The sequence below is a fragment of the Vanessa cardui genome, chromosome 24 (genome assembly GCF_905220365.1).
Source record: "Vanessa cardui chromosome 24, ilVanCard2.1, whole genome shotgun sequence".
Taxonomy (NCBI): Eukaryota; Metazoa; Arthropoda; class Insecta; order Lepidoptera; family Nymphalidae; genus Vanessa; species Vanessa cardui.
The window spans coordinates 10,038,731-10,051,803 of NC_061146.1; the positions used below are offsets into that span (position 1 = coordinate 10,038,731).

The window sequence follows — 13,073 nt, forward strand, 5'->3', positions numbered from 1 at the left end:
GTTGGTGGAATACACATGTGGCAGATCTATGAAATTAGACACACGCAGGTTTCCTCAAGATGTTTTTCTTCAACGAGTAAAAGATGAATTATAATCACAAATTAAGCTCATGAATATACTAACCTAACCTCTGGGCGATCTCTGCTCTTCAAACTATGACTAGGTTAATATTCCCTTTCATTTGATGCATTTTGATGTACACCCATCGTCATTCCATTCACGCGCTCCTACGTGGAATGTTTAGCATTCAATGCACCAACTTCCTGCGACTCTTTTAACCTTTTTTTATTAATCTTAAGAATAACATTAGATAGTCTTTCTTCGTTAATTATTTAACTGTTAATTAAACTGCTTAATTATTTTTATCCGGGTAGATTAATTTTCGGGATTTTTGGGTGGGTAGGCGAGAGGTTCCGTAATGGTAAGTGATAGATTATCAATTAAATTCAAGTATCACAATTAAAATGTAAGTACATTCATATAAATGATGTTTAAACACTTGAAAGAATTGTAACATAAGTTCGACATAGCAATACATTTTATTATGTCATCAAGTTACAGCGCTGGATTGCTTACAAGGAATATATAATATGATATATTTTTTAAATGTTGATAAAGAGTAACAGCTGAGTTTCTTGCCGGTTCTCGGTAGAATATACTTTCCGAACGTTTGGTAGCTTCACTTAATTGTTAAATGACGATTTAAAAGTGCTTGTAAAAGCCCACTTGATTAAAGTTTATTTTGATTTATACCTTGGTGTGTGGTGTATCAATGATTTCATTATAAATAATTACCGTGAATGAAAATAATTTTAGCATGTGTCAAATTAGACCGGCATTGTGTATAATTTATTTTATTATATAATTTGTTATTTAAATTTTTTCTTCTTATATAAAAAATAGCCGCGACGGGTTACTTTCGACAAACGCTCATTATCTTAGACATTTTGATTAATACCATTTTAGTAAAACAATGTTCAATGAATGTTCGTTTGCACGTTCGACGTCTATCCCTAAATCAATCGGATGACCCATTGTAAAGAAACTTTGGTAAGTATCTATACTTTAAAGTAAAAAAAAAAAGTAACAGCCTGTAAATATCCCACTGCTGGGACAAGGCCTCTTCCATTAAGGAGAGGGTTTTGAACATATTCCACCATGCTGTTCCAATCCGATGAATTTCGATGAAGACACATGCAGGTTTCATCGCGATCGAGATGAATAAACACAAATTAAGCACATATATATAGTGGTGCTTACCTGGGTTTGAACCCGCAATCATTGGTTAAGATGCACGCGTTCTAACCACTGGGCCATCTCAGCTCTTTACTCCATACTTTAAAGGTTACCAAATTCATTGTGATAGATTATTATTTCACTAAATAAATTACATTTTTTATGAATGGTGAGAGCTATCACATCCAATGTCCATTATTGCTGTAGATATAAGTAATCGTTTTTATACTATTGTATTAACATTATATATCTCTTTGTGCACTATTTTGTTTGTTTATAGATTATCTACCGAGTTTTTTTCTTCTTATCATTTCATTATCATTACATAGTATAAAACAAAGTCGCTGACCGCTGTCTGTCCCTATATATGCCTAGATCTTTAAAACTACGCAACGGATTTTTATGTGGTTTTTTAATAGATAGATTCGAGAGGAAGGTTTTTGTATAATACATGGACAATATAGTAAAGAAACCAGAAAAACTCTGTAGTATATTTAGCCGAAGCCGGGGCGGGTCGCTAGTAAGTTCTACAATAAAATGAGAATGCATTCCTTACTGCATCATAATCGGGATGTTTGGCTGTATGCGACATGACTTGACTTTATTTTATGGTATAGGTTGGCGGACGAGAGCATATGGGCCATGATGGAAAGTGGTCACCATCACCCATAGACAATGACGCTGTAAGAAATATTAACTATTCCTTACATCGTCAATGCACCACCAAGCTTGGGAACTAAGATGTAATATCCCTTGTGCCTGTAGTTACACTGGCTCACTCACCCTTCAAACCGGAACACAACAATACTGAGTACCTACTGTTATTTGGCGGTAGAATAACTGATGAGTGGGTGGTACCTACCCAGACGGGCTTGCACAAAGCTCTACCACCAAGGAGTTCACTTTAATAATAATAATTGTATTACAAAACCAAGACTATGTATCGGTAATAGCTTATTGAATCTTGGGAAACCGTTATGTCACAGATTATACTACCTAGTTTTATCAGACAGTATCTAAGTCACTTACGTTATCTGTGGCAATTTGCCACAAGAAATAGGTACTATTAAAAATTATTATAATGATAAACTGCATAGGTATAGTACACAACTTAGATGTAGCATCGGCAAATTCACTGCCGATTTACACAACCAATAGAAATAGCTCCCTATCGCGCCATTCGACGCTGTTTCAACCCGAAAAAAGTGCATGTAAATCGACGTGTCAAATTGTATATATTAGGTCATATGATATTAAAAGTTATTACGTTTGTGTAAAGATCATATTCACATAAGAAATAAATATTGATAATTTGGGATAGTGTACTTAATTCGGATGTGATCGGTTTTACGAAATTTACCGATGCGACATCTTAGTTTTGTCGTACTATACCTCTTTAACTGATGTGCTTCTTTAATTAAAATATATTTGATAATGAATATTGCGCAAGATTAAACCATTTGATCCCAGGGTCGCTCCTTGCAACATACTCCTTGAGACCTCACGTATTAACAAACGTTGTTACAATATTTGAATATGGCATACGATTATAGCACGTAGCTTATGAAATACGAATGCATACTATTTGAATTGCAAATGTATGCAATTCTTTTTTGGATATCATTTTTTTGTGCCAAATTCTCTTAAGTAGTCGTGAAATTGCTGAGATATACATATTTGCTCAAGTATTTTATAATATTATGAGTGGTTGAAAAAGGATGAACTAAATCCTACTGTATTTCATTGTAATTGTAATTTTCTGATGCTGTTTGCTTTACATGGTTTTATTTCAGTTCCGTGTTTTGAATCAACTGAACGTAATAGAGGTTATAGACTAATTACGATTAGTGAAAACAATCGTATAACTAACGGCATTGTACGATTTTTTTAATAGTGATTAAATAAGACCATTTTTATATTTCGCCCTACAATACTGTGTCGCCATTAAAGAGTCACAAGTAATTGATTTTTTAAAAATTATTTAAAACAAAATTTTCCTCCAAATAAAAATAAAAAACATAGTAAATATCCCGTAATTAATAACTTATTTTAAAATCTTATACAAAATTTTGTATTTATTATTTACCATGTACATTGATGATAACCAAATATAATTATATAAATAATATACTTTTTAACAAAATCATGGTTCGTGACAAAAATTCGTCAAAAGTACTCACGTTTGGTTATTATAATTTGTTATAAGTACCGCGCGACGGTCTGGCAACATTCGTAATAATTCAAACATTACAAAACGACAGCACATTGCAGTCGCAGTATATCACGGCTGTACGCGTGAAGAATAACAGTTGCATATATTATGTCGTAATTAAATTCCTAACGCCATTCGAAATGTAATCAAAACTGCACGTTTTAAAACTTTGACGAGACGTCGTTATAATTTGACCAAATGTTTTATATAAATATATGCGTGCAACACCGTGGCGATAGATGTGAAACTTCTTAAGTAGCTCTTTCTCTTTCTTTCTGAGTTGTATTTTTCATCTCTCTCATATAACGAAAAATTACGCGCCCTTAATATTTCAGTGTAATTTTTTGTTGATATATCGATAGTCAAATTGCCACTACGAAGATTTACTATAAAAATGAAAGCTATCCAATAAGATTATTAATAAAGGGCAAAACGGGGAAATGTACTAAGGCCCCCTAATTTAAGGGGCCTTGAGAAATCAAAAGTTGAGTAAAGCTACTTAGTAGTTGGTAGGTTTTCTTGTTTTCTTAACTAAAATTATTTATTTAAACAAATAGTGTTAGTTTTTCTGAGAGGGCCCAATTACTTCTCTCATGCGAAGCACTGGGGCCTCTATCTAAGTATGCAACTAAACAGAATGACAACATTATTTATATATTATTATAATAAGTATGAATTAGTATTCCATACGGAGCGCGTACCTTTTATTTTATGAGCCGTTAATCATGGGATATTTCGGCCCTTGCCCCTGTCCCTCTGCTATAGCTGTACAGACATGTCTGTAGAATAACTAGATGACCAACGGTATGTTTCTTGGTGAACCTTAGGCCTAGTATGGTGTAACTCCATCTAGGTAAGTTATCTATTACATCGCTACATGGCAAGACTTAGTATTATAATGACGTAACGTGCAAAAAATTTACTCCCAAATGGTAAAAAAACCACAGACCACAATCATATAATAAATTCATATTTTTTATTAATATTTATTTGCATGAAATTGTAGTTAGTACATTTTGCTTCCATATTTGTTATGTAATTCGTGTTCTACTAATTTAGTTATTAACTTTATGTGGGTTAATTAATTAATTATTAATTTTAAACCGTCCGTACGTGGTTGATTCACTGCTTCGTTACCTTTCTCTGTAATTTAACCAAAAATAGTTTTAGTTGAACCATACTTTTACTAATCGTTTTGAAATCAAATCAATGTTATTCAAGTAAACTTCACAATGAAGCGTTTTTGAATCGTCAATAAAAATACTACCACCGTTTCGTAAGGCAGCTTCTAGCCAGAATAATCGGCAAGAAACTAGCATAGTTGCTCTTTCAAATAAACAGATTTACAGTACTGTTCTTTACAATAACTAATGTCCTGTGATGGAACCCGAGCTTAAATCCAGGCAGTTTTTCTCAAAAGTACTTCTTTAATGAATACTAAGATTTGTTTATTAATTATTAATAAAAAAAAGCCGAGATGACCTAGTGGTTTATGGAAAAATCCTCTTTTTTCGTATCAAAGAATCCAGGACCTCTAGATCTATAACCCTATAATGTATCCACTGGATCATTGAGTGTATGATCGCAGTGTAATAGCAAAATACCATTAACACACAAGCTCAGTGAAAGCCGATACAGTTTAACGCATCAATGCTGCAACGCCGAACGCGCATACCTCTGTCAACGGCACGTGATGGATTCCGATGAATAACGATGTAACTTTTGCTCCATGAGCCGATATGGCCCAGTGGTTAGAACGCGGGCATCTTAACCGATGATTGCGGGTTCAAACCCACCAAACACCACTGAATATTCGTGTGCTTAGCTTGTGCTTATAATTCACCTCGTGAAGGAAAACATTGTGAGGAAATCTGCATGTCTCTAATTTCATATAAATTTTGCCACATGTGTATTCCACCAACTGTCAAGTTGTCTGTTGGAATAGCGAGGTGGAATGTGTTCTGAATCCTCAAAGGGAGAGGAGGTCATAACCCATCAGTGGGTTTGAACCCGCAATCGTCGGTTAAAATGCACGAGTTCTAACCACTCGGCGAACCCGGTTTACAATTTAATTAATTATAATAAATTAATAAACGTCAACGTAATTGTATAACAGGACGGATAGAACTATGTCATATTATGTAATGTAATTAATTATTTATTTCACTGTTAAGTAATATTTTGCAATGTGATGTTCTCCTGACCGATTTCGATCACGGTGACTATACCCAAAGGAGTTAGCTAACTGCACACTAATGTGACAATCAATTCAGGGATTTCAATTTAAAATAGGTAGTCTTGCAAATGACCACTTGCTGATAAGTGATTACATCCCCTCAATGCTGTAAGATATATAACCAACTAGCTTTTGCCCGCGACTTCGTTCGCGTGGACTTCAGGTTCGTCCCGTCTAGTCTAGTAATCGCTTAAAATCGCTTCGTAAATAAGTCATTATTTCTCGTACAAAGTAAAGGATAAAAAATAGTTATTGTGGGTTATTCCTAAGAGATAAACATATACCATCACGGACTTTTTTTGTAGACCTTTTTAAGTTGTACAATACTGTAGTACATTGTTTTGATCTATATGGTAGGATTCAGTCAGCGTTTGCAATGTAAGCGCAAAAAATGTGTTTTTTTACGACCTCACATTAGAAACCTCAAAAATTGTAGCCTATGTGTTATTCTGATGTATAAGCTATATTGTGGTAAAGTTTCATTCAAATCCATTCAGTAGTTTTAACGTGAAAGAGTAACAAACATCCATACATACAAACTTTCGCCTTTATAATAGTAGTAGGATTCCTTTCATCATCAATGCTCCTTGAACCTTGATACCTAAGCTGTTAGGTTAACGCTGGCTCCCTCACCCTTCAAATCGTAACAACAATTATAAGTATTATTAATAGTTTCCTTAATGTAGGATATACTTTACCTTTTAATTATATGTAATCAATTAAAAAGGTAAAGTATATTGCCTACGTAAGTACGTAAGGAGTAAAAATTACTGTAATTTTTTCAGACCCCCATTAATAGCGATTTACTTTCCGCACCGGTGGTATCTTCACTTAATTGTAAAATGACGATTCAAAAGTGCTTGTAAAAGCCTACTTGAATAAAGTTTATTTTTATTTTGATTCTTCAGATGAAATACATGATTAATTGGTAGATCTTGTTTTAATGCTAATTTTAAAAGATGAATTTAATTCCGTAACTCGGTCGCTGCTGACTGTACTTATGTATGTTTACGTCATACATATTTTTTTCCAAAAGGTCCTTGGAAAACTTTGGAATGGGCAATAAGCTTGACTTTTAATCTCCAAATTCTTTAAAATGGACAAAAATGAATCAAGTTCTAGAGTATTTTTTATGTTTTACTGATGATGTCTCTCTTTCCAGGGCTCCGACCCTCGCGTGGCGACCTGTAGAGGTCGTCTGCAGACACGTCGGTGCCAGCTCAACCAAGAGATCAACAAGGAACTCCGGCTACGAGCAGGCGCTGAAAACCTGTTCAAGGTAATCTTTTAAAGCTTATTCCAGATTCGGCCACGGTTTATGAAAACGATTTGTGGTCGTTTTTGTGGTGACGACTGGCATTTGACCACTTCTTGGTAAACACTCGAAACGCATGAGTCGCTGCATTGAATCCAAATTAAAGTTACAGTATTCAATGTAATTTCAATTAAAGATTAAATCAAATTTTCCACCGGTCTAAAAAAACTGGTGAAACAAAATTTACGATATTCTTTTTGACTTATTTTGTAATTGTTTTCTATTCTAATAATAAACAATCGGGTATACAACTATTGTCCTACTGTTTTTGAAAACGTTGATGAAAAAATGACGTTTTATATTCATCAAAATAAACAAAGATCTATATGTCAACATATGACCTCAATAATATATTTGTCTTGACCGATAATTTCTTAATCAGGAAGAGTTTGCAACTGTTGTATACATCATAACACAGTGGCAATCTCCATCACACATGACATAACGTAAAACGCATGTCCGTCTGTGTATCTTATGCAAGAGAAGCGAAATGTTACAGGTCGATGTAGAATGTAAATGCGCTGTTGACGATTTGAATAAACGAGCCCGGGTAATTGTCGCACGATCGTAGACGGAAGAGGAACATCCATTAAACTCTGGTACTTTCACGAACGCTGTGAGATTTTCCTTGCGGTAAAAAACGGAATACAGTAAAAGTGACCGCGTGTTAATGTCCATTACTTAGTGTCCATTTGCTGTCGACACACTTGGCCCTTTGAGTAAAGGTGCAATAATATAACACTGGTGATAGTAGGGAGGGGTGGTTCGTTTTTAGTCCAGAGGATCGGAATTGCGATTCAATGGGGAAATGCTGCTAGCATTCTTGCCACAATTCCACGAGGTCAACATTTGTACTGCAACTATTTTTAATTCATATTTGACGGCGCCACTGTATTTTAAGAGCGTCAAGAAACGTCAAAAGCGATAATAACATCGGATAGGAACCCTTTTTTTAAATTATGGCGGTTTTGACATCTCTTCGCCCTGACGCGACTTCAGTCTCTTGTAAGCGAAGTCAAACGAAAAACAATCCATTTGCATCTCGCAGAAATAAAACGTGCTTGGTGGTGCGTCATTACCTGAGTTGATTGTATTACTGATAATATTTCGTTGTAATAATTATTGGATATTGTAAAACAATCTCATACTCGTGATTTTAATTGTCTTCGCCCGACAACCCACGATCGCTCGACAGCCACATATGGGTACCAAAAATAATGATAACGGCAATGTGACGTTATATTTGTTCTTAGCTTGTTTGTTATTCTTATTTTATTAAATATTATATTACTGCTGGGCAGAGGTCACTCTTGATGCCTTTAGATGAGCCTCGGTTACTGCTGACATTGCAAATTTGTAGATTTAAGGAGTAGACTTTTGAAATATGAATTCTTGGTCGTATCATAAGGCCTATATTAGACGATGATTAATTAAGATCGCTGATTCAAGTACCGGAAAATACTAATGATCTAAATACACTTTATATGTCTTTGTTACACTGAGATGATTGGACCACTATGGTAGTGTAGTATTAGTATTTATAACTAGTGTACTACAAGCACAAGGGACATCTTAGTTGTGAAGGCATTAACGCTAAAAGGGATGGCTCCAATGGCATTAGGAAATGTGACCACTTGTAAACAGGTGCGTTTGCTACCGGAGATCTATTAGGAGAGAGATAATAGTATTACTAATGTCATAATTCAACCGAAATACCGGATGGAAACCTCCATTTCTATCTAACCCACAGCAATAACAAACGCGGGCGATTGATTGTATGTAATTATGTGGCTTGGACCAATTGTTCGACTTTCTCTTTGATATTAGCCTGCCCTGCACATAATCGTACCCACGGATAACTTGAAACGAAATCGACTACGAAAATAGTGTCCAATTATTACCAGGGTTTAGAGATATGAGGGAACCTTGAGGCCACAAGGAACAAAATCAAATCAAAATAAACTTTATTTAAGTAGGCTTTTACAAGTACTTTTGAATCATCATTTAACAATTAAGTGAAGCTACCACCGGTTCGGAAAGTAGATTCTACCGAGAAGAACCGGTAAGAAGCTCAGTAGTTACTCTTTTTCAACATTTACAAAATACAGTCATATTAGTTAATACAATTATATATCCTGTCTGGAAGTCAACAGGTATTAATTACACGCTTTTTTATGATCAACAATATCTAGTATCGAATAATATGCGTTTTTTACCAATGTATTTTTTACAAACGATTTGAACTTACGAAACGGCAAACTTAAAAATGTCTGCGGAATTTTATTATCTCCCATAAGAAACGAGTATCTGCACTTTTAATTCAATTCTTAATATTTATATGAGAGGTCTAATCAGGAGGTAAAATAAAATCTCTAAATTTTAAGAACTCTAATCTAGGGTTAGAGTAATCTCCAAATTTTGCAGAATGCAATCGTATAATGTTAGGAAATTTGATGTGACATTTACTATATCTACTAATTATAAGATTTAATGGATCAAAACATCGTATCTGCGTAAGAAAGATCTCACGAGTGAGATACTATTACCATTGTTGCTGACAAGGTTTATAATTAAAGTTTTGATGGTTATCATTTTTTGTGTTGTGTCGAAGTGTAAGTGATAGTGTTGCAAAGCTTAGATTAATATATATTTTGATAGTGTCACACTGCAAAGGGTACAGAACAAACAAGCCAACTCTATTATCTTTGTGTGTGTGACACGTACGCTTGACACACCACAAATATCTTACAAATTGCGTTTACATATGCCCAAATAATCGCCAATGATTTTTGACTCCTATTAGTCTACAATCAAAAAGACAAAAAACAATAACGTCAAGTAAAACACAACCTGCGGTTTGTCGATTCATTGATATTACTTAAGAAGTCCACCAAGGTCAAGGGTCAGGAACCCCCATGGTAGGGGAGCACGGTTCGCTGCGTGCCTTTTGTTTACTCCACAATCGAGTCATTGCTCCTTGGGAAACGGAAATGATTCATGAGATGAACTTGAAAATACGCACATAACTTTTACTAGAGGAATCTTAGATTATTTGCGATATCCTTAAGAAGTTTAAGGACTCATATAAAATACGTTTCATATAGCTTTCTTCTTGGTCTTTTTAATGCAAAAATTCCCAAATTTCTTTGTCTCGTATTGAGGTTTTTTAAATAAATTACATTCATGAGTGACTTCAAGTTATACAGTTAAAAAATGAAACATTATACCAATTTCATATGAATATACATAAATTCTGTAAAAATTCTTAAATAGTATTGAGACGTATATATGATAGCTATTTATTATTATTATGTAATAATTAATTCATAATCATATTAAATATAATTAATATATATTATATGTCTCATGATATCATACAGACTATTCCTAAGAAAATGCAAACATACGATACATGCCAGACACGTATAACCTATATATCTATTAAAACAATAATCTATTTATCTTTCAGGCCACAACAAACAGAAAACTCCGCGAAACAGTCGCCCTCGAGCTGAGTTTCGTCAACTCAAACTTACAGCTCCTCAAAGAGCAACTCGCCGAGCTCAATTCGTCAGTGGAGCTGTACCAGAATGACAGGTGAATATTCACACATATATTGACATCCAAACTCCTACACACTTTAGTTAATCCAATAAAAAATTGTCCGGAGTTCGAGAACAACCTAACAGCTGTCAATCTATAGGAAACGTTTTTACTGTAAGATTATTTCTGATAGGAAATTTAACGTGAAGTTCTAGAAAAATGTAATAGAATCCATTATCAGCTTAACATTTATACATAGATCATCATCCAAATCTCTTTAAACTTTTGTGACTGCAAGAAGAATTGTCAGGGTTCGTAAACACCGAACAAGTCGTAAATTGTCTAATGGGAATATTCTTACTGGACAAAAATTTACCGTAAAGTTTTAGAAGAAATAGTGTTGTGTGACAATACTTTATCTAATACAAGAAAAATGCGTTCACTTTAAAGATTTTATTGCAACTGATTTTAAATAAGAATAAAAACTTAGTTATATTATACTCCGACAAATATTATATAGGCTAAATAAATTCAGCTATCAGCTTAACAAAGTTTAGACAACTTTGTAAAGGTTGATTGAGCACGTGAAAGCCGAAGAACTGAATAAGTCGCTGTCAGCTGTCCCTTGCACGATTTAACAAGGCACACACACACACACACACATTGCAACTAAAAATGTAAATTGATGTTACTCTGTGTTAACCATTACGATGCCAAAAGTGTTACCAACAATGAATTAATATACGAATGTCAACGTCAAATCAGCTGTCAAAACCAAATTGGCGCGAAAAAGATTAAACATTCTGAAAAAAATACAAAATACTATAATAGACGTGTTTATTCATGGTGACCATTACTATGCCAAAAATTTTACCAATAAAAAATTAATATTTGAATTTCTATATCAAATCAGCTGTCAAAACAAATTGGCGCCAAAAAAGTTTAACCTTCCCATCACAGACAAATAAAAATATATTATTAAGAAAAAAATTATACGTGTCTGGAATTGCATTAAATCCTCCTTAATCGTTGCACAGAGATGCGTTGAGGCAAAATAGTTTCGCTTTTAATAATCGTGAGCGAAGAAAATAACAAGCTTTACATAGAATAAGTGTCGTAATAAACGTAAATGGTTACAAAAAGTTAACGCCAGTAATTGAGCGAAATTACTGTGGTTAGAACGACTACGTGGTTTCGTAAAGATTATACATTAATCGTGTTACATGTTTGGGATCTTTTGTTTGTCTCAAATAGTCGTTAAATTTGTAACAAATTTAAAATATAAAATGTAGATTAAGTTTGATTATAACATAATAATCGTTATCATTACATCGTAAAAAACAAAGTCACTTGCCGCTGTCTTAACGTATGCTTAGATCTTTGAAATTACGCAACGGATTTTGATGCGGTTTTTTTAATAGATAGAGTGATTCGAGAGGAAGGTTTTTGTACATAACACATGGGTAATATAGTAACGAAACAAGAAAAGATCTGTAGTATATTTAGTATCAGTATTGCAGGCGTGCGAAGCCGGGCGGGTCTCTAGTAATTAATTTAAATTACCATTTATTAAATTGAATAAATCTTGCGAATAATAAAACGTTTTAGATAATGATGCGTGAATTAAGGTCGTTGTAAATCTGATGAGTAACGACGCCACTTTTTTGTTGTTACATCTCAATGGAGGCTGATTACAGTAACGATGTCATTGAAATATGGTTGATTAAAAGGCTTTAATGTAAAATTTAATTTAGTGAAATGAATTGGAGACAAACCTAGACTAATTTTTACAACAGGATCCCAGAAAACGTTCAACAATATTCAATTATAAAATTCAAATAATCGTCAAAGAGCGTTTGTGTGCTAAAGGATATTACAGCACTAACGACTTTCTAGTTGACTGCACACCTTGGGAATGAGATGATCGCCTCCAGGCTGTTTCAAATAACAAAAATATGAAAAAAAAAATAGATCCCGCTGAGTTTCTTTCGCCGGTTCTTCTCAGGTCTGAGGTATTATATTCCGAACCGGTGGTAGATATTCGACAGTCAATAATAAACTGTAAACACTTCCCTTTTGAAAAATCCACTCAAAAATCAGCCTTATCTATTTCAGCGGGCGCCACAGGATCCATTTGCATGTTACCGTTGCAAAGATTAAATTTCTTAATTGCGGGTCTTGGTTGGAGGTCCAATTTCGATTAAGACCAGACAGATTGGATATCAATACGAAAATATATCCAAAAATTATTTATTTTTATAATTTATTGTACACCAAATGGGACAATAAGTGGACTTAACGCCTGAAAACATTCTTTGCCAGTCAACCTTTGGGTCAAAAAGAAAACCATGAAGGCGGGATCTAACAATTGATTTGAATTAATTAATTAAACACAAAATAAATATATATTAATTATTATTATTTGTAAAAAGAGCTACAAGTTATTATAAATTGATTTATTTCAAAAAACCGTTAAGCTAAACCGTTCGTTGATATAATTAAAATTAGGAAACAGCGTGTAACTGGTATAG

The 13,073-nt window shown here is 33.9% G+C and overlaps 1 protein-coding gene across 3 annotated transcripts in view; it reads left to right on the forward strand.

Moving 5' to 3' along the window:
* Nucleotides 1–13,073, forward strand: part of LOC124540044 (rhophilin-2) — a 99,875-nt gene that overhangs the window by 74,040 nt on the left and 12,762 nt on the right. For all 3 annotated transcript variants that reach the window (XM_047117444.1, XM_047117445.1, XM_047117446.1), the window contains exons 3-4: nt 6,847–6,963; nt 10,469–10,596. In XM_047117444.1, the coding sequence (XP_046973400.1) occupies nt 6,847–6,963; nt 10,469–10,596 (245 nt within the window). The remainder of the gene's footprint in view (nt 1–6,846; nt 6,964–10,468; nt 10,597–13,073) is intronic.